Genomic DNA, 26,458 nt, shown 5'->3' on the forward strand with positions numbered 1-26,458 from the left:
ATTTTTTTATATACTTATCTTTTATATACTCATCTAGGAAAAAATGAAAAATTTAAGCATTTCTTTCACCTATTACTCCTACCCCTTTCTTTTTAGGAAGAAGTAACCAGATTTATGTGTCAATGGCCTAATTGTATTTCTAGGGCTATGTGGAAGTAGAGTTTCTTGGAATGTAACATCCTGTCTTTGAGAACTAGGCTAGTTTGAAGCCATGAAGAGAAAATTAGCGTGTCTAGTCTAAATAGGGTAAGTGGGAAGGGGCCAGAGCTGTGGGGTCTTTTACAGATAGATAGCTGGGGCTCAGAGGAAGCCTGCCTGAGAAGTTGAACACTGCCCATATCAGTGGTCCACACAACACTTCTGTAAAAAAAAAAAAAAAAAAAAAAAAAAAAGGAATGGGGATGGGACTCTTTCCTCAAAATACTGTCAGAAAATTATGATTGTATACAAATTTTGTTAAAACAAGAGTCTTCACTGCCATCTGCTGAAAAATTGTTGTAACAAATATGTGCGTTTGTGATGTCAACAATGAGTATGGTGCCTGTTTGGTCATGCTGCCCAACCTGCCCAACTATGAACAGCAACCACTGTTCTTCCCTTGAAGTGCGAGGAGAGCCTCTGTGCTGGGCCTGTAGCAGTGGGCAGCGCCTTGATGGTAAAATTGGGAGCATAACTAGTTTGAGAGGATATCATGTGGCAGAAGAAACAGATGTTGAAAATGGCAATAACCAAGGTCCAAAGAAGAGGCCCTCCTATAATTTTCTAGAGAAAACCTCCAGATACGGTCCCAAAAAAGTGTGGAGGAGACCAAGGAGACATTTTCTCTGATAGTAAGACAGACAAGTTCTGAGAAAAATAATTGCTGGCTTGCCTGTCCTTTGCTTCTAAGAGAATGGGGAGATGCCACCTGCTTCCTGATGCAAACAGAGTCTGTAGCCCATACCTGAGGAATACGCAATACAACTTGCTGCCATTTTTCTGTCAGTTAGTGCTGGAACACTCTCTTCAGGGGGATAGGCTAGTGTAATGGGGTGGCCTCTAGAGCAGATTCAAGTGATAGCTCAACTACTCACTATTCGCTATAGGGAGCTTAACTATCTGTCTCTGCTTCGGTTTCTTCATCTATAAAATGAAGATAGTAATATAATCTACCATATAGGGTGGTATGAGGATAAAATGGGCTTTTCAGGAAGTACATAAAATGCTTAGAACATGGCCTAGTAGTTAGTATTCTTGGCTCTTACTATTATTATTCCTGACTGCCTCAATCCCAAACACTTCCATATACATTGGGAGACTGAAGCTCCCAGAACATATAAGGTATAAAGTTAGGGGTGTGAATGGGTGGGGTGGGGGGAAAGGGAAATGGAGGTGGGGAGTGGGTGGTTACTGTCTCCCTCAATGTGGAGTCCCTACACTACAGTGCAGAAGACAAAGGCAGAAAGAGAAAGTACCATAGACCATAGGTGCTATGGATTGAAATATTTCCAATACCTGGTCCATTGCCTCAGAAACCGGGAGTGGAAGAGGAATTGATTCTACCCAGAAGAGCATAACTATCCTTGATAAATGCCCAAGAGCAAATGAGCATTGGTGGAAGCCAGACATTTTATCTGTCCTCTGCTATAAAACTGGAAAGGTATTTTCCCAGGACCGAAATGAACAAGGGACAAAACTGGGAAAAATCAGTATTGGTATCTAGTTTTTTTTTTTTTTTTTTTTAGCAAAGATGACATCTCATTTTAAAATCACTAAGAGTTGGAATAGCAATGACTTACTGAAACACTTACTAAATGGCAGGTATTGCTCGAAAGGCTTCGTGTGGATTATTACACTGAATTTTCCCGACAATCTTTGAGGTTGATAGTCTTACTGTCCAATGTCACATGGTAATACGTAAGTGGAGAAGCTGGTTTAAGATTTACTAGTGGAAAGTGAGAAGGGCATATAGTTTTCTATTTCCACATCAGTCAAGGTTTTACATTTTTTAACCTGTTTCTTATAAATGAGGTTTAAAGATTTCATTACTACTATAGTTCTTATAAAAATGCAATCTTTTTTTTCTTGGCTTTTTATTTCCAACTAAGCTGTACCTCTACCAAAAAATTTCCCAATCTCTGTCTTATTTTTGCATTTGCCAGCTTTTTCCCTACTTCGGTTTCTTATGAAGCTTGGAGTGCAGTTTTTTGGGCTATGAGCCAAAAAAAATATGTGCAATTTCTTTCTTTTCCTTCTTTAAACATCTCTGGAAACTGGTGAGGTTTAGTTTAAAAATTTCCTTTCCTAATTATGTTCAAATTTCTATATTTTGCAATTTTGCCTGTATAACTTCATTAGGAAAGGGGAATTGGAAATTGATAGTCAAAATCAGTTTTTTCTTACATAATTAAGATAAAAATGAAGTTTATTATGCAGATACCTTTATAGTATGTTGTTTTTATTAATGACTCTTTCCATTCAAGAGGACTCGCCTAAAATTCCAAAGGATTAATTTCCTCTAAACATATTTAAAAACCAATCTTCCCTCTTCTACTCAATTGATCCATACAGAATCCCCTATTCAAATATCAGTTTTATAACAGTAGAGCCAGCACTGTTCAGGTCTCTAACTTTGGGATCCTGTGTTATTCCTTCCATCATTACATGCAATCATTATAAAATCCTGCTATCTCTTCATTACCATCTCTTGGTTTTATATTTCATGCCCATTGCCACACACCGTACTACTGCCCATGCTCTAATCACTGCAGACCCCTGCTGTGACCACACTTGCAATCTCTTGGCAAGTCCTGCTGCTTCTCTGTCCGTCTCCATCTCTTGTTCATAGCGCCCTAGGCTCAGTCACCCGAACACATCAAGAGCAGGCATTCCATAAATGAACTGAAATTGGCTGTAGGAGAGAGGCATTCTTTTTAAAATTAAAGTAGACCGTCTAGGTACCTGTTGTATTTATTAGATATCAGTGCAGCTGAAGCTGAGAGTGGCCTAAGTGGCTGGCTGACTTTCAAGTTTTAAACAAAATCTGAGTGAGGGGATAAGAGGTCTTCAATGAACAGGCTGGGAGAGCTAGAAAGGAATGAGATATGGCGCCAGGTTCGCATTCCCCCATTGGCCTTTCTAGCTCTCTCTTTCTTCTCTGCCTTTCTCTTCTACTATGCACTCTCCTCTCTTGCTCTCTTCTTCAGCTTCTCTTTCTACTTCTTTAATTCTTTTTTTTCCCCAAATATTTATTTTAGAGGAAGAGAGCATGCATACACATGTGAGAATGGAGGGAGGGGGGAGGGGGGACAGAGAGAGAGAAGTAGACTCCTTGGCAAGCATGGAGCCTGACAAGGGGCTCGATCTCATGGCCCTGAGACCACAACCTGAGCCAAAGTCAAGAGTTGGATGCTTAATCAAATGAGCCACCCAAACACCCCCCCTTTACTTCCTTTATTCATTTTTCCTTAGTTTCTTTCACTGTTTTTTTTTTTCCTTCCCTCAAACAGCAAAGGAATTCACTCTTCCCAGGGGCCCTGCAGATTGTAGAAGTGTCCAACTCCAGAAAGTAAGTCTCCATGAATGTGACTCAATGGAATTGAACAGTACACAACCTGAACAGCCTTATGCTGGTCTGCAAATAAAGTACATTTTAACTTGTTGGATTGTTTACATTGACACATCATAGATGATGTTAACATAGAACTGAAGACTTTAGGAAAATGAACCAATTTCTCATTCCTGCAGTACACCACTATCTCTTTACTTGTATTTATTGACCACCAATAGGGTGAAGGCATCATGTGATGGGGCTGGGGATACAATAGTGAACCAAACAAAAACTCCTGAGATGACACAGAATGAATGAATGAATATATACAGCCTATCAGATCATAACAAATGTCATGGAAAAATCTAGGGTGTGGAAGTGGGGTAGGGAGCAGGGGAAAAACACCATTGGACCTATCTGTTTCAAGATTACTGTCAGGGCTATAGGAGAGTGGGCTGGCAGGGAGCACCAGTTGGAGTAGGTTAGGAGGCTGGGTGATTATCTGGTGAGAGGGTCTGGGGACAGGGAGAGGAGGAAAGTAGGTGTGCTTCAGATATATGTGAGGGCAGAGCAGACAGGACCTGATGATGGACTGAATGTACAGCAAGTGAGACAGAGGGAAGGGGCAAACGTGACTCCCCAGATTTCTGAATCATATTGTCAATTACCAAAATGAGTAAAATTTGGGGGCGGAGGGGACAAGTTTGGGAGTTCCCTATGGATTTGCCCCAGGAGATACACCACAAAATCTAAGCATCATTCGGGTCTTTGGATAATGCTTCTGCTGTAGAAAGAGGGATCAATTAGTATATCTCTGTCAGCTGGCTTGTGGGAGCTGGGTCCTCAAAGCCACTCCTGTTTATCTGTCCAGACATCTGTCCCACCAGCCCAGGCCACGGAGCAAAATGGGCAGGAAGAAAGTACAGGTAAGAAAAAAGCAAAAAGAGTACAGGTAAGAAGTGCACCCTGTTTCAAGTATGCAAACGTGTGAGGTGTGGGGGCGAGGCTCTGCTTTCTGGTTCTGAGGCAAAACAAGCCACTTAGATTTTCAAGGATCTCACAATGAAGTTTCACTGCAATACTGGCTCCTCCTGGGGGCGGGAGAGGGTGCAGAGAAAGCTCCTCTTCCATAGAGAACTGAGAAGCAGATATTAAGGGATTCCTCCAGCAGAACTCATCTGTCCAAATCTAAAGAATCAAGAAACTGCTCATAGATTGCCAGTAGGATAGGAGAGGCCACATATTTTAAGTACAAATTCTGTTAAATAGCCCTACTTTGTGAATGGTTAGGAAACATAAACAGTGAATACCAAGCCTAAATATCTATGATTACACTTAATGAAGCAAATAGTTCCCTGATCATCATCATTATTATTGGATAGAATAGCTTTTCGCATTTATTATTCACAATTGGAGTTGTCAGTACATAAAGAAAAATGTGCTGACTGGGACATTTTTAAAAATTAATTTACTTGATTTTAATGGCTGCCACTCCTGAAGGATGGCAAAAGTGCTTGGCTGCAGTTACAGAATTGTTTCTATTAAATAAGTGTTTAATAAGTTGATTATAATGAAGAAGATAAAGTGAAACTCTATGTTGAATATACATTAATAGCTACATGTTAAATAATATGAATTACTCTTCTCTAGTATTTGGGATGCCAAGATCAAGCTAATTATATTCTCTCTTAAGTACTCCTCAGTCCTAAGTATGTTAAATAGAGCTTGAAATTAAAACTTTTGTTTTCCTATTATAAGAATACACAAAGCTACTTTACGTCAGGTAATAAGGCAGGAATAGTCAGTTATTGTGGCAAAAGATTTAGCTTTCATCAATAAAATCAAAGCATTATTTAAAAATAATACTCAAAGGGGGCACCTGGGTGGCTCAGTGGTTGAGTGTCTGCCTTTGGCTCAGGTCATGATCCTGGGGTCCTGCTATCAAGTCCCACATCGGGCTCCCTGTGGGGAGCCTGCTTCTCCCTCTGCCTATGTCTCTGCATCTCTATGTCTCTCATGAATAAATAAACAAAATATTTAAAATAACAACAACAACAACAATAATAACAATACTCAAAGGCCAATGGTTCTGAATTTACCTAGTGGATTGAATTCTGCAAATGACTTTTGGGTGATGTAAAAATAGGACTTCATGGAAATCTTGTAAGCATCTGGTAGGTTACTTCCAGAATCCAAGCCACCAAAGTCGCCACTAGGGGGCGCTGGTTTCAGGGAGAAGGAGAGACTGGGGAGCTCTGAGTTCACCTGGGACAAAACAGGACCTAATGAAAAGGCAACTCCTCAGTGGATTGGCTAGAGAATGGGGTCAGAGATAAGCCCCCAAAGAAGTCTGGCCCGACCTATGTACCAATTTGTAGGCCTTTTTAAAAATATATTTTAAATTGATTTGTATTTAATTTTTAATAAGTATTTTATTTCATAATTCAAAAGCATGAAAGGGCTGATGGTAGCAGCCTCCCAATGCTTGCTTTCTTCCTTACTTTAGCCCAGAACTGCATTTCCCAGAAACTCCTTGGAAAAATGTGTGGCTGCATACTTAAGGTCCAATCAGTGACCTGTGGCAGGATGGTGGGTAGGAATCTGGGAGGCCCTCTGGAATGGGAAGGACTTCACCCTTCCTTCCTTCCTCCTGCTTCCTGCAAGGGGGCCTGATGGTGGGTTCAAGAAAATGGACCGCAACCTGAGGGGTGGGGTAGAGAGCCTGAAAGAGTCTGGATGGCTCTAACTTCATGACACTATAGCGTCAGCCCTGGACCACCTACCCCTGGACTTCTTTCATGGATAAGCCCTTGTGATTTTTATTTCTCTGTTCAATGAACCCAAATGTAATTTGAACAGTGAAAAGCCTCCCTTTCACCAAGTTCCCAAACAATGTAACTCCTCCCTTTCCTAAGATATTTTAACTGATAATATCTACAAGTGAGTAAATGTGTGTGTGTGTGTGTGTGTGTGTGTGTGTGTGTGTGTGTGTGTGTGTGTTTGTATCTTGAGAAATAATTTATATGAACACAAGAAGAGCTTCCTCATTTTTGGGGGAGTTGTAGAGATGTCAATTGGGTTGATGAACTGTAAAGGACTGAGCTTTTAGATTGTTTCCAGTCTTTAGATGTTACAAATAATACTGCAATGAATAACTTTTTTCCATTTAGGTCCTCAGTGTTTATTCATAGGATAAATCCTGAAAGGCAAAATGCTAGGTGAAAGAGGATGCACATTTGTAATTTTGATAGCTGCCCTCTATAGGTATTATTCCAATTCATCTTTTAGTACCAATGTATGAGAGTATGCTTTCCCTTGCATGCTTCCTAACACAGTATTTTCAAGAAGGCTAAATTTACATCCTTTTTGGAATGGCTCAGGAAAGAATGAGGGAATGGGGGAAAGAAGAAAGGATTAGGTTGAGATTCAAGTATAAGGTTTACCTTTTTAACTATCCATGGTGCGTGGATAGGGCATGCAATCCAGAGATGAGTTGCAATAGGCTGGCCCTTAGTTAATTCAATTCAGCTTTTTTATGGAGAAGTTGTAAGGATGAGCTTATAGAACTTTTTTTATGGTCTGTGGTTTGTGGTTTATATGAGGTCCCTACCAGAGCTTAGTCTGTGGTGTGGCTGACATGTATGTTTTTGGTATCTAGTCTCACACACGGTATGGTACTTGCTCAGATCTGTGATTTGGAACCAAAGAGAAAATTTCTCCAGAAGTCTTGGGGGTTACCAGGCAGGATTTCCTGCATGCAGTGGGCTCTGGGAGAGCCAGTGTCACACTAAACAGGGTCCACTTTGTTGTAAGACAGGTTAGCTCTGGGCCAGATCATGCAATTGATACACTCATCCAGGAGCTATGGCCTGTCCATACTTCTTCCCCTGCTCTCACTACAAGGCTTTCCCCTGGGGCTCGGCCTTCAGGTGTTCCCTAGAAATGGCTGTAAAGGACTTCACAGCATAGATGAGGAGGGAGCAACCTTCATGATAATGACCATTGTATAAGCATTAGCACTTACTATAGGTCAGGAATTGTTTGTTATATGTGCTTATCATATATGAACTTACTGCCCCTCATCACAACCATGGGAGTAGCACTAATTATCATCATCTCCATTTTATGGGGTACTATGGCACAAGGAGTTTAAGTCAAGATCATACATCTATAAGGGTAGAGCTAGGGTTTGAATCTAAACTGTGAGGACTCAGAGCCTGAGTGCTTAACCCCTGCACTATGGCTCTCATGACCTTTTCTTAGGGCCCTCTTTTGCAGCTCTCTGCTCAGATTCACTGCTGGTTTTTGAAAGGCTCTGTGTGTCTGGCATCTCTGGTAGTGTCTGGTAATGGGTATTTTTCTCCTCAAAACACAATGGCCTGAAAGGGAGGATTAATAGCTCCTTCCATTGTGCTCAAAGGAGGAAGACACAAGAGAACAAACCACAATGCCCATGCAAGGCAAAGGAAAGTGGAAAAAAAACAAGCCCAAGAACAGATGGAGGAAAAGAATCAGCAACTAACTGGAAAAGGAAAGAAAACAGAGCAGCAGAACATGAAAGAGCAAAGTGGACTTCAATGTAATTATGTTTTCAGTCCTGGAAAGAACAGCAATAGGGGGTATGTGTACAAATCAAGGAGCTATCCTCCACCATGGTGGCCAGGCCCGTGTCCCCACACAGTGACTGGGACAGTGTCTTAGCATCCACAATGCCTAGAGGAGTGGGCCCCGAATGACTGCTCATTAAATACGTGTGGAAGGGAGGAGAGACATTTATGACAAGAACCCAGGAAATCAAGAGGAAAAGAGAGTAAGATTATACTTGAAGCTAGCTAGCCTCCAGGACTAGGAAACCAAAGCAAATAAAGAGGGGATACCAAAGCAAGGGTCAGAGGTTGGAGGAGATACTTACACTCAGAGGCCTGATCAGGATGCTTTCAGAAACTATGGGTTTCATAAACTGGAACTCAAAAAGCCTTGGAGATATATATATATATATATATATATATATATATATATATATATATCTCACATTAAGGAAGTCTTGAGGTGTGCAGCCTTGTGGGTCAATAAATTTAGGGCCTCAGCCCAAAGAGCCTATCCTTTTCCTTCACAGCTCTGCTATTCTGAGGCTGCAAGGGATCCCATTAAGAAAATCACGTTCAGAAAAACAGCATCCAGAGAAACAAGAAGAAATATCCTTGCTTGTGGCCTTCTTTCCAGGTGTAGAAATCTTCCTTAGAAACTGCCCCCAAAGGGACTTGCCTTTACAACTCATAGCCTACAATTGAGTCACACGCCACCGAGGATGTAGGGACCCTTAGTCTCACCAGACCACCTTGAAAGGATGAGATTCCATCTTCCTGAGGAACAACTCTGCATGGGAGACCAGGAGGCATGAAAACAAAATCCACCCCTTCCTAGGAAGGAAGGACAAGGAAATGCAACAGACTCTATCTGGAGGTATACAATTCCCTTAGGGATATTTGTAAACAAATACACTTAATTTAAATGTGTATTAAATTATCAAGTAATTGAAAACCCAGTTTATTTATTTTTTTTATTGGAGTTCAATTTGGCAACATATAGCATATCACCCAGTGCTCATCCTGTCAAGTGCCCCCCTCAGTGTCCGTCACCCAGGAAGACCCAGTTTAATAGTAATAGGGGAGGAATTCATGCTCGCATAAAAAATTTGCTAACTACAATACTTTTCTGGTTACAAATGGATTTCTGACATTTCAGAGAAATGATTTTCTTAAGACATGCAGCAGCCCAAACTGGACTCACAGTATGTTCTAGGCAGAAAAGCATAATAAGGGAGACAGCAGAAAGTGGGGATCCTGCCACTCTAAAAAGAACTAGAAGACCTTGGGATGACCAGATTCAGCTCTCCCTATGAAGGGCTTTGAAAGATATAGGATGTGGGAAACAGCTGCATTTATACTGCTGTCGTATAGAGATCTATAGAGAAATTGAATGAACACATTGCGCAGGATATAAATCTGTAAGATTTCAGGGATATACAGGGTTTGTAACATTCAAAGTAGAAAATCTCAGATACTCCTTGGATTTAGTATCACTAAAAAGTGAGACAGGAAAGGTTATTGAGTAAGTTACTAAACAAATATTTATTTGAGTCTCACTAGCATAAGACACCGTGGCAGAAAAAACTATAAATCAGACACAGATGCGGGTCTCAAGAATTCAGTGGAGAAACAAAACACGTCCCTAAAGGTATTCCCTTTTTGCTTACAGAGTGCCTTTTACAAAACTCTAGGGCAGCATTTCTCCTTTTCATGTCAATTATTGACTTATTTGTCCTTCTCCCTCATCTGCTGTGAGCATCTTGCATGGATATCGTACTCTTGTCTGTATGCCCGGCATCTAGGTTTCAAAGCCACCACCCATCTGTCTTTCAGACACTGCCAATTTATCAGATATGTATTTTATATTGATGTCGTAACAATTCGGTAAATGAAATGGATAATGATGAAGACAAATTAAATGTCCTATCTAAATGAAAAAGCAAGACTGGAAGTAACAGAAAGGTGTGAGCAAGTCCAAAGAATACCGGTGGCTCACTGCTAGCAAAACCTCCTTTCCGGGACTCCTGAGTAATCCAGAGGCCTGTATAGGCACAGGTGCCATGGCAGCTTTGCAATGTAGTCAGGCTTGTGTGGCAAAGCAGCTAAGTTAAGTGCTAATTTTAGTTCATGGCTTTCAAAGTTTAGGAGCCCTTAAAGACTCACTCAGGGTGTAGACCTTAGGCATAGGTTAAAAACCAACATTCTGTGCAGCTGTAGAGATTTTACATGGCATAGCTGAAAAAAAGACTTGGATTTATTATTATTATTATTAGCTGATAAGCACTCTCCTAGCCTATGGCTGTTGATCCCACTTACAGAATCACTGATACATGAAATCTTATTCCTTATTGAATAAAGATTTGAAAAATATGGGAGTATTAGCCGACAATGTCCAATCATTGTTAAATCCTATCATGCAGTCAAGTTATGGCCAGGGTTTGAAGAAGTGACAAATCCAAGTGTGCTTGCTTGAATGGGGATAAAGTCCTTATTCCACCATACACAGATGCCAATAGGAGCAGTCAGGTAACACATTAAAAACTTAAAAGCTATGTGATTTTAGTGCTTATCTCTGGAAATATTTGTGGGCTTGTTTCTCTTGGGACACCTATATTTTTAGCCAAGTCATACAGAGTCTGGGAGCTGCTTGGCCTGAGCCAGGACTTTTAGAACCCTGCTAATCTTTCCAACCCGTGACAAAGCCAAACAAAATAAACATACTGTCTAAGGTAAAGTAATGTGCTTCCAGGACAATTCCTCTAGTGCTCCCTGCCAACCTAGAACTGTGGCTCCTAAGCATCTCATACAGAAATATTCTGAGATGCCTTGGTGTTTAGTTGGTCTATACTGGTGACAGAGAGTGTTCTGGATACTCCAGATCTATGGTCTTTGATGTAAAGGATGCTATCAGAACGCTATTCCATGATATAGATCTTGCGATTATCATCATCTCTACAAATATAGGGAAATCATAAACATTATTAAGTTCTGAAATTTGGGATAAGCAAGCATTCATCAATAGAAATAAGCAAAATTTTCATAAACAAATGCATATCCAAGTACAAAAAGATAGACAAAGGGTATCTCTGTGATTTAGTTTTTCATGTAACTGTGTCTGCCATCTGTAGAAGGTAGCTTGTTACTCTTCACCCAGATTCCCATTTTTGTTTCTAGAAATCATTAACAGTAAATGGAGGTACTATGAAGGGCACTATTACATGCAACCGAAAACACTGCCATTTCTAAGCAAAAACGTAACGTCTGTTTTAAGAAAAATGTGATTGTATGTAATTTTAAGCTGCTTCATTTTGTCTTTGCTTCCTGTATTATTGCCCCAAAGTCTTTTTTGAGATTTAAATGCTTAATCTAAGGAGACCTTTCTGATAAAATGATTAATAAACAGCTCAAGTGATTCAAGTCTAGAGGGTGTATATACATAAATTATCAGTGAGAGATGAAGTAGGAAAAGCCTTGAAAAGCTGAGGGAAAAACTAAGTTGGGATCTCACAGATGTTAAAATTAAATGCTAAACAGAGACCAGACTTGAAAATTCACTGAGCAGACAAAACCATTTAAGCCATGTAAGCAAAACTCAGTCTAGCTTATTTCATGAACATAAGCAAAACTTAGGTTATTTCTTGTGACTGATAAATCATAAAAGAAACCTAAGTCATCTTCCTAAAATTGATAAGGAGATAACCCTTTTACCCAATCCCCAGCTGTCTTCAAGCTCCCATTTGTTTTAAGACTGTATTTATTTTAGAGAGAGCGATAAAGTGTGCAAGGGGAGGGGCAGAGGGAGAGGGAGAGAATCTCAAGCAGACTTTTGCTGAGTGCAGAGTCTCCATCAATCCCAAAAGCCTGAGATTGTTGACCTGGGCTGAAATCAAGAGTCATTTGCTTCACTGATGGAAGCACCTAGGCACCTCACAAGCTCCCATTTTAAGGACAAATTTTTTGTTTTGTTTTTGTTTTTTTTTAGATTTTTAAAAGTTTACTCATGAGAGACAGAGACAGAGAGAGAGAGAATGAGAGAGAGAGGCAGAGACACAGGCAGAGGGAGAAGCAGGCTCCATGCAGGGAGCCTGACATAGGACTCGATCCCGCGTCTCCAGGATCACGCCCTGGAGACGTGGGCTGAAGGTGATGCTAAGCTGCTGAGCCACCCAGGCTGCCCAAGAACAAATCATTTTAAAGATTAAACAACTTTCTCCTTCTTACTTTAGAAAAGTGCTCCCCTTCCCCCGCCTGGTAGCATCATGTCCCTGAGCTTCTTACTAGTTTTAAATCTGAAAGTTCTCAGTTCCAGAATTGTACTTAGGTACATAATAAGCTCTTACTAAACACCACTGATTTGATCTCATGGTTTTAATTTTCCTTTTTCTGAATTTTTGAAAAGAGAATAGAGATTTCTAGAAGAATGAGAAAGGGACTAATTGAGTCCCCATAAATTGTTTGATGAAACATTTACCTTAAAGACAAAACGCTTGGGACTGCGGACAGGCGAGGAGATGGAGCCAAACGCAGATGCTGACAAAGGAAACTATATTGTAGTTTCAGGATTCCCAAGAAGGGTACAACTTGGTGATCATATTAATGGCTTTTGACTGTTTAAGTACCTTCAAATGATTGCTTGGAGCCGGTGGTCCATTTGTTTCGAGGCCGTGATGTTTTCCTTTATCTTTAAGAGTGCAGCAGAGGCTTTGAAGTAACAAGGTCAAACTCAACCACTTTTGCCCAGACTTTGTGCAAAAATACTGGGTTTGAGTTTCCAGAGAACATGAAGAAGTCATTTCAGCCAAGCTTTTACCACCCAGAAGTCCTTTTAAAAGACTTTCCGAAGCATCCCGAATTTGCACATTACCTCCTTGACCTTCTGAGCAGGAGGTCAGAGCTGGAGCACGTGGTTTCAATTGTCTGATAAGATACTTCAGTCTTGGCCTGGTGGAAGGTTCAACCAGCTGGTTTCTATCTCTTCTTTTCTAATCATTAGGCATTAGGCAAGCCATGAAAATGTTATCACAGCATTTTATTAAAGTCGCTACCAAGCCACATGACGAATGGGAAGAAAACAAAAACAGAGCAAACAAAATGAAACTTCTTTAACAAAACCCCAGACCCCTAAATAGATTTTTAAAACCCCATGGCTCTTGGTTCTGAAGGGAAAAAAAAAAAAACAAACAAAAACTTTTTAACAGTGGATGGCCAGATTTATTTTATATCGATCATCTGATTTCAATATAAATATCTTGCAAATAAAAATGTTGCAGCTTTTATACTTTTCTATTTTAATTCCAATATAGTTAACATACAGTATTATATGAGTTTCAGGTATGGAAAAAGTTTTTTTGAAGATTTGTTAAGCTTGTCTCTTCTGAATAACTGACAAGCTTCCTTTTAACAGACGGTGGAAATTATTAAACCTCATCTAATTTTCTTTTGGCTCTGATTGCTAGAAAGCTTACAATGCATTGTGTAATGACAGTACCAGAATTCCATTTGCCTTTCTCTTTGTGATTTCCTATTAAATTTTTTGGATTATTATTTAATGTCACTTTTACTTATCATACCAAGTTTAATAGTCTAGGCATATCTTAATTATAGTAACAAAGACAATAACAAACAAGAGCTCACAAACTGACCAGTAACTCCAAAACACTAGTTTGTTGATGACATTGAAATAGAAGTCAGCCTAGTAGAACCATTGAGGATAGCACTTTCCAACTGGTCTTCTCTGCTGTGTGGGAAATAACCTTAAGTACTTGGAAAATGTATTTGCTACCATCTAGGAGTCAAATACTTCAGAACTTAACGGAAGCTGATACTTTTATAAGGTAATAACTATTGTATTAGGACTCTCTCAATTGTATTTGGTGAAGAATTCAACTCAAACTGGCTTAAGGTAAAAAGAAAATATATTGGTTCATATAACTGGAAAACACTAGAGTGAACTGGAAGTACAGCTGGTTTCTAGGGCTACACAATGTCATTGGTTATGCCTCCCTGCCTGCCTTCCTTCTCTCTCTTGATTCATGGTTCTTTCCCATGTGGACTCTATATTCCCTGGAAGTCATTGGCTTTACAGTGGCTGCTAGAAACAACTACCTTATAGCCTATCCATTTATTGACCCCTGCAGAAGGGGAGATTATTTTTAACAGGTTTCAGAAGCCCAGTTGGTTTCAATTGCTTCATGGGCTTTATTTGAACTTCACCTAAGACACATGCCCACATATGGGCACACCTCTGTTCCAACTGCATAACAAAGAGGATGGGTATTTTCAAGGGGAAATTGTGGGGGATTTTAAGGAGATAGGCAAAACTCACAGGTGTCCACTACAACATTTCACTCAACCAGACCATTTTTTTTGGACCTTGTTTTTCCAGGAAATCTAATTGCTGCTTAAATGTTAAGATTGATCAGTGAACCTACCAGGAAAGAAGATCCTGGTCTTGATTATTCACATGAGACTCCCATTAACCCCCGATGAATTTATTAGTGAAAACCGTACAGTGACATTAATGAGTGACATAGACCAAATTTTCTTTCTACCACTAAAGTCGTGGCAATATGTCAGCTTATTCACATATTTAACTGCACATTATGCCACAGTCTTGCTAAAATATTTCATATTGTTGTTTAGAAAATCTCTAAGTGGCATTTTGCACACCCAATGTTTTCACCTATTCTTTTAGTGGCTTGGGGTTAAGATGGGAATTAGTACTTGACTGAAATTTTTCAACTGCCTTACTTATCTAAATTACTACAAATAATGTACACTCAAAAAATAGATCTTCTAATGACACTCAAGGCCTTTCTAGGACAAAGGAAGGCCTTCTAGTTAGCGAACATTTACTGAGGGCCTGTGAAGATATTGTCCTGGGTCTTAGATATAAAAAAAAACAACTCAAAAAATTTACAGTATACATAGGTAATTCAGAGGCAACAAATAAACAACAATAACTTATTTAATCATACAAATGGCCTTTGAGGCACGAACCCAGGTTTGGATTCTGACCCTACCTACCATGTCCAATCTAGGTGATCTTAGGCAAGATCCTTGACCCTTTAAAGTATTCATTTTATGATTTGCCAAGTAGAAACAATACCTACTTTTTAGGGTCAATGGCAATACTAAATGAGGTAATGAGAACAGTAACAGCAAATGTTTATAGAACATTTACACTGGCCCAGTCAGGGTTCTCAGTACTTTACCTGTATCAACTCAATCTTCACATAACCCCACGAGGTAGATACAATCATTTCGAGGGAGGAGAGGTGTTATTTTAGGCAGTAATTTTGGTTCCTGTTACTCCATCTTGGTCAGAAGTGGAACTCTTATTCAATTTTTTAAACATATGAAAAAAGTGTTATGAAAATATGGAGCAACTTAAGATTCTTGGAATTCATGAAAATTTCCCAAAATTCTGATTTCTTTTGCAGTAGATACTGTAGTACTTCATCTAGATTCCTGCCTCGGGGCCCAATTAATGTATCTCCTAGCTCTTGGGAATATCTGCTGCCGAAAACTCACAGATATGCCCCTCACTGACAATTGCCTTCAGACACAGGAACAGCGAAGGTGTTTGGCATTCAGCAAAACACCAAGGGTATTTCTTAGCATTCCCATGCCTAGTTTTAATGTTCAATAAATGAGTACGGTCACCACAGTCTGTTAAGCGCCAGTGAATCAGAGGCTCAGACCCCTTAGGGGTAGTGTCTGGATCACAGTCTCCAGCTAACTGCCTCATCTAGCAAAGGTGCTAGCCAAGGAGAAGGGAATCTAGAGCAGGTGGTGAGGAGGGGGATGGTGAGCATCAGTTATACCTTTGATGGGAACTATTGAGGAGCCTATAATTCCTCCAGCTTTGCCAGGAGAAAAGCCCAACTGGAATTCCAAAGACCCTGTTGTCAGTTGGGATTAAACTTACTGAAAGAACAGGATCCTAGTAGTACAAGAGGTGGATAATAGTTGGTACCATGGTGCTCCACAAAGATCCTTCCTCAGAGCCAAAGAACTATCCCCAGTTGCTATGAATATTGAGAGGTGATGCTTCACGATTGTGCCTCTCACTGGGCATTGCCTCCAGCCACAGGCAACTTCCCCTCCCAAGATTATGCATCTTCCCAGTGTGTGGATCATAACCAACAACTGGCTGATGTGAAGATAAAGTCTGGCCCCCTTGCTTCCATGTGAAACAATTTTGAAAAGGCATCCTGTTGAATGCAGCCAAGCTGGAGAGAGTGAGAGAAGCTGTCAGGTGTTGCAGTAGCCATTTAAAGCAACAAGCCAAAAATGAAAAAGCTAAGCTCTTAGTTACCTGCTGCAATGCTATAAGCGAGACTAAAACCAGAGGGATGCCTGGGTGGCTCAGTGGTTGTGTCTGCCTTTGGCTCAGGGAATGATCCCAGGGTCCTGGGATCGAGACCCATATTGGGCTCCCCCCAGGGAGTCTGCTTCTCCTTCTGCCTGTTTCTGTATCTCTCATTAATAAATAAAATCTTAAAAAAAAAAGAGAGAGAGAGAGAGAGAGACTAAAACCAGAGAAATCACTGACTCAACGCTGGTCCATCTTCCATGAAAGAGTATACTGGTTGAGAATCAGGTGGATTAGAGCAGTTGTGGGAATCATCACACTATTGATGAAGCTCTGAACAAAGGCCTCTGGCTGTTTTATGGACTCCAGAGTCTGAATGGGAAAGTACTGGGGACTGTGTGAGAGTGGGGAAAGTATATCGAGATTCCCCCGTTAGGAGTCCCCAGCAGAGGCGACTGAGGAGAGCCTTGGTGGAAAGCTTCAGATGAAGACCTGGGAATGATGACCAGAGGAAAAACAGGGCTAGGCATTGATTGAGCAACTCTGTGTCTGGAAATTGATAAAACCTGAATAAATGGCTTTATTATGTCTAATCCCAAGTCATTGGTTTGCAATTAATCAGGAGTGTTAACTCTTTAATGGACTGTAAGGAAATGCTGTGATGAACATTTGTGTAGACAATGCTTCATGCTCACAAATGTACGTGTGTTAGAGACAAGCACAAGCTTTGGAGTCGAACAGACGAAGGACCCTGCCTCTGATACCACTTACCTAGTCGACCTTGCAATACAGTAGTTGTGTTGGTTACACGGGTAGTGGAAATTCACAGTGCTTGATGCATACTGAATATGTGTTAAATGGTAGCCTAGTTTTTATTAAATGACAAATTGCTTTAATTATTTTAATATAGGGATCCCTGGGTGGCGCAGCGGTTTGGCGCCTGTCTTTGGCCCAGGGCGCGATCCTGGAGACCCGGGATTGAATCCCACATCGGGCTCCCGGTGCATGGAGCCTGCTTCTCCCTCTGCCTGTGTCTCTGCCTCTCTCTCTCTCTGTGTGTGACTATCATAAATAAATAAAAATTTAAAAAATAAAAATAAAAAAATAAAAAATAATAATTATTTTAATATGACAAAATTAACTAGTCCTTTTAGCTAAACACTCAGTTGCACTAAAACAGTAAAATTCCAAGTTGTTTGACCCATCAAATGATTTTTCCAAGAGCCCTTAGGATACACGTCCCCTAAGCATGCTAGCTTGAGCCAGGTAGAAGACTAAACCAGCAGAATCACAGCACTAGCTAATGCTACATACTCGGCATAATTACATTCCTTTTGCACTTATTTCCATATGTAAAATTATAAATTATATTGTTCAGTTTTTCTCAAGTAATCTTTAAAGGTGGCTTTGTTTTCTTATGTATAACACCCACTTCTCTTGATCCAGAAAACTAGATTTTACTTACATCTTTATCAGTGACATTTCATAGATTAAAATGTTCATTTTTCTTCAATTTGCCTGATATTAAAGCAATGGAGAAAGGCTAACACACTATTTCATTGTTTTGTCTAGACAATGAGAAAAAATAGACACTTTCAAAGTCTTTGATATTTAACTGAATTTTGTTCAAAAATTTTATAGTTAAGCATGTTGATGTTTTCTCAGTGTGGGATCAAAATTTTTTATTTTTAATAGATATTTTTGCCTATCTTTATCTGGCTGTTGCCATTGATTTCAATCACTGGGCTGGAAACTGTCTTAAGGGAGAATCTTACTGTTTGCCAAACAGACACAGCAGGTTTTGTGTTTTCTGCTTCTGTGGAAGCTTCACTTTCTGAAGTAGAGGGATTATTATATAAGTCTGCTGGGGAGGTTAGTCTTTGAGTCAAAATTAAATTTGCTAATTCTCCAGGAAAAACTCGTGTGTCCCTCAAGTCACTTGCTCTGTTTGGCATGGATTTACCAACAAAAGTCTCTATTCTTGGTTTAATTCTCACAGATGTTTTCTGTATCCTGTTTTGAGTTTCTTCAAAAAATAAAGTAATCCACCTATCAAGAAAGTAATTACATTATCACTTTTTAAAGAAAGATAAGGTGGGAAAAAGAGTAGAGGAAAAAAAAAGCCTAACTGAAAAGAAAAACAAATCCATATGCAAATAAAAATCATTCTAAATCAATTCTCAGGACTATATAAAATGTGAACCTTGATTGAGTAAAGGACATAAAAACACAGTTGTACGAGGGACGCCTGGGTGAGTCACGGTTGAGCGGCATGATCCTGGAGTCCCTGGATCAAGTCCCACATTGGGCTCCCTGCATGGAGCCTGCTTCTCCCTCTGCCTATGTCTCTGCCCCTCTCTCTCTCTCTCTCTCAATCTCTCTGTTGTCTCTCATGAATAAATAAAGAATATTAAAAAAAAAAAAGACAAACCTCAAACTATACATAAAAATTAAAAAAAGAAACACGGTTGTATGAAAGCACTCTCAAAGGTCAAACTTGGAATGCTGGGCTTATTTGATCTAGCTTTATTTACTTACTGTGAAAATGTCATTTGGGGAAAGAATTAGTACAGGACTGAATGCATGGCAGATGGTAAGCCATGAAAACTGGATTCACCTGGTAGCGATTCAACAAACCATTGGTTTTGTGCTCTTTTAAATTGAATGGTAAGATTTCTCCAAAGCAGTTAATAAGGATCTTTTTAGGATAACAAAAACTTTCACAGACCTAAGTTTCCATCTCTATTATTGTGGGTGCACCTCATTTCACAAGTAGCTTAAAGCTCACCTTACTGAGAAGTGTCTGCTTTCAGTGAGCCGTAATCCATTTCAGCAGTCATGTATTAATTTAATAGAGACCAGGCACTATATGTGAGGTACTTCCACACACTTTATCTACTCCTGGTAATAATCTTACCATCATGTCCTCAATCTGACATAGAAAAAAGGTAGGAATCTTTGGGATGAACAGTTAGGTGATTATAGCTCCTTGAAGCCTCCTTTGCCTGAGAAATGCTGAACAAGAAAGAGAAAGAAGGAAGGAACCAAGGAAGAAAAGAAAAAGGAAACAAGGAGAGGGACAGAGATTTACATCTATGGGAAATGTCACATGTGTCAGACTTAGTGCTAAGCAGAGACAAACTGCATTTATTTAATCTTATCAATGGCCATAGCATGGGTATTTCTCTCTAAAACTAATGTAGCTTCAGTCTCAAGGCTTCTCCTTCCACTGACTTCTTCTAATTTCAGGAGAGGCATCCTAGCAATACATTCATGTGTCACAAGTCTTCTGACATTTGCGGTATTTGTCATTTTTAAAGATTCAATGTATTTTCTCATTATAAATAAATATTCACTTTCACACCAATTTTACATTCATATTTCCTATTCTTTTTTTAAGAAAGGCCTCCAAAATTTTATAAGCTTCAGGCTCTACAAAATCCAAATCTGCCCCTGGAAGTAAGAACTATATCCATTTTTTGTTTGTTTGTCTCTTTATTTATTTATTCAGATGAAGAAATCTTTGATAGGACAGCATCAGAAACTATCCCTCCCCACAGAGTGAGCAAAAGGAAGACCTAGAATTTGAACTTCACTCTTCCTGACCTGAAGACCAGATTTTTGTTTGCTGTCTGATTTTAGTGCTCTCGAATCATTTTTACACAACTAATATATGTGTGCTTACAATAAAGGATTAAAAAAAAGAACAAAAGGATATAAAAATATAAAAGCAAACTGAAAATGTTCCTCTGGCTGCCCAACTCAATACTCTAGTCTCTGCCTCCCAAAAGATAGTCTATTATTTAATCTGCGCATTGTCCAAGATTCTCAAGAAACAGGAAAGAACTTCTATCGAATAATGAGGATCCAAGTGGAGAAATAAGCATACCTACAGACCTGTGTGCACACAGTCTAAGGCCATGCTTGTAAGGTGATGTTAAATTTTCAGGACAACTAGTTTAGGGAGATGATAAAAGCCAGATGGCATAAAATCTTAGAAAGCTTTCTGATACCAAAACAATTGCTTTAAATAGAGGGATAATAGGTATTCTAGATGGCCCCTCAGCTTTTCCTCTAAATTCTTAGAGCCATTTTCAGTGACTCTAGGATTATTGCTCAGCTATTGAAGAATGAGTGTGCTGTGCTCAGTCTTCATATATAGACAACTCTGAGAACTCTGGCTGTTCAAAGCTGTGCTCCTTTGTAACACAGTGAATTTGTGATCATGAAGCATTATTTACAAATGTTTATCAAAGCATTTTCTAACAGTGCGTTAAGAGTTAATGCTCTTCAGTGGTTAAGTACAAATCAGTGACTTGGCATTAGAAAGAATAAAGCCATTTATCCAGATTTCATCAACTGTAGGCACATAGGGGCTCAATGAATTCATATTGGATTTCATTGTCTACTGGTGACCGATTCATAGCCCTTCTTGACCTAAATAACTGTTAGCTTCTAAGTAGGCAGAAGTTGGATTCCTAAGCCTCAAGGTTCATTTCTAGACTCAGGAGCACTCTGAACCTTATACTCCAGGAGCTACTGGAACTTAAGAGTATCTCATTCATTAGTTCCAACTGGAACTTAAGAGTATCTCATTCATTAGTTCCAGGTAAACTAGACTTCACTGTGGGTTTATATTGCTTAGCCCAGAAAACAAGCTCACTCTGAATTGCATTCTGCCCAGAGCTCCACAGAGAATTTCTGTCCCAGCCATCCCCATTGGTATTTAAAGGCTTGTGCTCCATGGTTTCCAGATGTTCGTGAGATGCAGTGTGCCCTCAGGCTCCATTTACCCTCAAGTCTAGGATCTGTGAGGGTGTGTACCTCAACACTGAGTTTTCTACTTTGGGATTACATCTGCCAGGTAGATGAGGCACAAGAGAGGCACACAAAACATGGAGAGCAACAGAAGTTTTTCTGCCTTTTCATCAAAAAGCTGCCATCTCAATAGCCCCTATGTTACACGCTTATATAGGAAATAGACAAAATTCAATAAAGAATTCCGTTTTAAAAGTTGTCATGAATCCTGCCAAGTATGTTTAGACATATAACTTCCGTAGTTTCTCATGCTTAACAAATAACATCTTCCTTGTCATATTTTATTAATTGTAATAATGTATTCACTGTAAAAACACAAAAGAAGGAATAATGACGTTGCAAAAAGAGTAATTGTTGTCACAGACAATTGCCCCAAAGATTAAATACAAAGAAACACATTTACAAGTGATAAAGGTTTATATAATGAAAGTCTGAAAAACAGGGAAGAAAGAAAATAGAAAAAGGAAAGTGAAAAAATAAAGTCACACCCAGGACTGGTGCAAGTTTCAGGAAATAGGACTCCTATACTTTGTTGATGTGAGTGAAATGACCAGAATCTTTCTACATTTCAAATTGGCAATATGTAACAAAACTCCTAAAATGGTCAGTGTACTTTGAGGCAGCACTTACATTTAAAAACTGTGGCCTGGGGAAAAAAATGACCCAACGAATGTTATCTACACAAGTGTTCATCAGAGCACTGCTTTTAACAGTAGATATCTGAAAAGATCAAATTTTCTAATAGAGACTCAAGTATGTAATGTTGGCTCACTCATAAGACCTAATATATAGTTGTTAAAATGGATAAATGAAATATTACTCAGTCATAAAAAAGGATGAGCTCTTGTCATTTATGACAACATGGATAGACCGACATATGGACAAAGACAAATACCATATGATTTCACTTGTATATGGAATCTAAAAACAAAACAAACATAAAACATTAAAAAGCAGAAATAGACCAATAAATATAGAGAACAAACTGGTGGTAGCCAGACAGGAGGGGGGTAGGGGGGTAGGCAAATAAGTGAAGGGGGGTGGGAAATATAGGCTGCCAGTTATGGAATGAATAAGTCGGAATAAAAGGTACAGCATGGGGAATGTGATTAATAGCATTCCGATAGCATTACATGGTGACAGATGGTAGCTACACTGTGGTGAACCTAGCAACACATAAACTTGTCCAATCACTACGTTGTACAGCTGTAACTAATGTAACATTTTGTGTCAACTGTCTTCAACTTAAAACAGTTTAAAAATGATAATGTAGAAGATTATTTAATAACATGTGAAAATTTATGATACTCAGTGAAAAAGCATATAACAAAAATCCATAATTTATATTTATAAAATATATGTAAATTATTTGTATACCTCTTTGTATACAAAGATGATACAATCATACAAAGATATATGAGTTCCTCTGATGAGTGTTTTGGTGGTTTGTCTTTATTTTCTTCTATGAACTTCTTTCTTTCTTTCCTTTTTATTTTATTTTATTTTTTTAAAGAGTGTCTCCTTTTTTTAAAAAAAGATTTTATTTATTTATTCATGATAGACAGACAGAGAGAGAGAGAGAGAGAGAGAGAGAGAAAGGCAGAGACACAGGCAGAGATATAAACAGGCTCCATGCAGGGAGCCCGGCGCGGGACTCGATTCCGGGTCTTCAGGATCGCGCCCTGGGCCAAAGGCAGGCGCCAAACCGCTGAGCCACCCAGGGATCCCCTTTCTTTCCTTTTTATTTATTTTTCTTTCTTTCCTTTTTAAAACTTGCTTTTCAATAAGAAGAATTTTAAAAACAGAAAAATAAGAAAACAATATAAAATTCTTATATTCACAACTCAAAATGAAGAATTATTAATATTTTTCCTTTACCTTAAAAAATAACAAAGTTGAAGTCTTCTCTGTCTCCCATCTCCAAACCTATCATTCTTTTACTCAAATATAAATACTTATCTGACTTTGGAATGTATCCTTCCCATTATACTTTTCACCCTTGTATTATATACATAAACACAGAAACAACCTGTGCCATTATTTTTTAGTGTGTTTTACAATCATATGAATTATATCATATTATAGGACTACAGCTATTTATTTTTCACTCAATATTGTATATTTTTGAGATGGATCCATGCTGATACATAAATCTAGTTTATTTCTTGCACCTGACCTATAAGGATCCTGTCATTCACATGAATTTCTTTGAAAAATTGTATCCCTTTTTTAGTTATATTTGGGCCAATTCCCCTTTTATTTTGTAATTTTAATGTTGCAATGAACATCCACACACATGAACAATTTTATGCGTACCGAAGAATATAGAGAGATATAAGAAGTAGAATTAGTGGCTGGAATATAGAGTATGCATATTTTCAATTCTGTATGACTTCCAAACGAAATCAAGATTTTGTTTCAAAGGGAATCTCTGTTGTGTAAACCACACAGACCTTTAATTTGGTTTATTATTTAGTAACATTTTGCTGCCATTGAAATGGAATTTTTTCTTTTTTATCATGAAATTCAAATCATATTGAATACAAAGGAAATATAAAAGTCTAGTATATGTTTACTACCTAAGTCTTAGAAGTTTATATTAACAATTTGCTATATTTGTTTTGTGTATTTATTTTTTTAAAGAAAAGAAATGATACTTTGCAGAAATAATTGAAGCCCTCTCTTTATCCTTCCCTAAATTCATCTCCTCCCTTCCTCTTAATTACCATCATGGTTATTATTCACCCATGTTTTCATAATTACACTACATATGTATGTATTTTCAACATGATAAATCATTATTTTATTAATTGTCAGTGTGACCTTGCTGCAAAGAACCTCCTTGTATATTTTGTGCACATGTTTAATCTCTTAGTGCTGCATAATAAGGAGTGGCATTTCTCAATCATAGGGGTGTACACCTTTTCAGCTTTACTTGACTTTGTCAGATTGGGGTTTCATTATATTACTTCCTTACCAGCAGTGTATAAGAGTGCTCATTTCACAACGTACTTACTGACACTTAGTACTACAAAATTTAAAAATTTTAGTCTGAACTTGTGTCTCATTGTTTTAATTTGTATTTACCTGATTGTTAGTGACATTGAGCAATCACATATGCATATACATATGTATTATATGCATATAATACACACACACACACACATATATACAGTATTTCATCCTGTGCATTTTTCTAATGTAGGTAATCTAGCCCATTATGGTTTTGCTAGTTTTCCTTGGTTTAGGGGATTCTTCTCTCTTTTATGATAATAATTCTTATATTGTCTTCATTACTTTAAAGTTTTATATTTTCACATTTAGGTATTTAATCCATTTGAAGTGTGTGTGTGTGTGTGTGTGTATGCACAGTTGTTCACATGCATGTGCGTCAGTTTGGTGTAAAAGAGGGATACATACAACTTACTGTTTTTTCCATGTGGTGATCCAGTTGTCGTAGCATCATTTTTTGGATAATCCACTCTTTCTTCATGGGTATAGTGAACTTGGATTTTAAAGTAATGAAGTGAAACAATTTTCTCATGCTCTGTTACTTAATTTTCATGTTAAGTTCTTCTCTGGTTAATAAACATGAATTATTTAGAAGTGGGTCTTTATTTTTCAAATGTACTTCCCTATTAAAAGACTGCTATACATGGGGTGGCTCAGTTGGTTAAGCGTCTGACTCTTGATTTTGGCTCAGGTCATGATCTCAGCATCATGAGATCTGAGCCCTTCAGAGGGTTCTGCACTGAATATTGAGCCTGGAGCCTGTTTAAGATTCTCTCTTCCTCTCCCTTTGCCCCTCTCGCCCACCAGCCTCGCCCACAACCAACTTGCATGCTCTTTCTCTGTCTCTAAAAAAAAAAAAAAAGAAAAAGAAAAAGACTGCAATATACTACTTCATCAGAGACATACGTAAAATGTGAGGACACATAAAAATCCTGGCCATAGCCATATTAATTGACCTAAAGGAAAAGTATTATTGGACAGATTAGGTGATGGGTATTAAAGATGGCAGTTGTAGGACACCTGGGTGGCTCAGTGGTTGAGTGTCTGTAACTGCCTTCGGCTCAGGACATGATCCTGGGGTCCCAGGATCTAGTTCCACCCTCTGCCTTTTCTCTGCCTCTCTCTCTGTGTCTCTCATGAATAAATAAATAAAACCTTTTTTTTAAAGATGGCAGTTGTAAAAAAATAAATAAATAAATAAAGATGGCAGTTGTGGAAGAGCACTAGGTGTTGTAGGTAAGTAATGAATCACTAAATTGTACACCTGAAACTAAGATTACACTGTATGTTAACTAACTGGAATTTAAATAAAAACTTAGAAAGAAAAATAAATAAATAATAAAGAGATGCCCAGGAGATCTGTATCATGCAGAAAACACACACACACACACACACACACACACACACACACACATATATAGTCACATACATACATACTTAAAGTAATAATTTACTCTTGGATTTAATAATCCTAAATGATTCCATCCTTTTCCTTTTGGTCCTTATCTTTTAATTTGTCTCTTTATTAAAAAAAAAACAGAATATGGCAGTATTTTTTAAAATTTCCATCTGTGACTCCATTGTGTTTTGTCACACAAAATCCATCTATATCTACTAGAATTGCTAGTATATTTGGATTTATTTCTATTATCTTCTTTATATTTTCTATTTACCATGTCTTTGTTGGATTTTTTCTATTGTTTTTATTCGTTTTCTTCTTTCTATGGATTATTGGAATATTCATGGTTCCCTTTTAATTCTCTACTTGTTTCAAAGTTATACATCCCCCTTATGACTTACATTTTTTTTAATAATAAATACTTAGATATACACCTTTTTTCTCAGTATTGGTTCTTGCATTTGGGTTCATTTTTTCTTCTCACTAACATATACCAATTAGAAGTTATTTTATTGAGGGTCTGTGGTTAACAGACTCTCATACTTGAAATATATTTTAGTTGTATATAATTCTATTCTAGGTTGACTGTATGCTACTACTATGATCATTATGCTTTTGTATATCATTTATCTTTTCTCTCTAGTAGCCTTTAAATTTTTGACCTTAATGCTCTGCATTTGAATACAGTGTTCCTGGCTGTAAGTTTTTATTCTTTATCATGTTTCACATTCAATATGCTCTTTTAATCTAAGAACTTCATCTTCTATCTTTCTTTAATTCTAGAAAATTCTTAG

At 38.3% G+C, this 26,458-nt stretch overlaps 1 protein-coding gene across 7 annotated transcripts; it reads left to right on the top strand.

The window, feature by feature from the left end:
• Positions 1–550: 550 nt before the first annotated feature.
• Positions 551–9,054, top strand: LOC125753982 (uncharacterized). Of its 7 annotated transcripts, none has more exons than XR_007407047.1 (6): positions 558–655; positions 1,512–1,639; positions 3,489–3,547; positions 4,401–4,455; positions 7,950–8,148; positions 8,646–9,054. XR_007407047.1 is itself a non-coding variant. In XM_049103857.1 (5 exons), exons 1-5 carry the CDS (start codon positions 574–576, stop codon positions 8,818–8,820), a joined length of 570 nt encoding a protein of 189 aa, XP_048959814.1. In that variant the 5' UTR covers positions 557–573; the 3' UTR covers positions 8,821–9,054. The 7 variants fall into 7 exon arrangements, 4 of the variants coding, with proteins under 4 accessions (XP_048959814.1, XP_048959816.1, XP_048959815.1 ...); XR_007407046.1 differs by having other exon boundaries at positions 7,950–8,108; XM_049103857.1 differs by lacking the exon at positions 1,512–1,639 and having other exon boundaries at positions 557–655.
• The last annotated feature ends 17,404 nt before the right edge of the window (positions 9,055–26,458 follow it).

Source organism: Canis lupus, chromosome 29 (assembly GCF_003254725.2).
Source record: "Canis lupus dingo isolate Sandy chromosome 29, ASM325472v2, whole genome shotgun sequence".
NCBI lineage: Eukaryota > Metazoa > Chordata > Mammalia > Carnivora > Canidae > Canis > Canis lupus.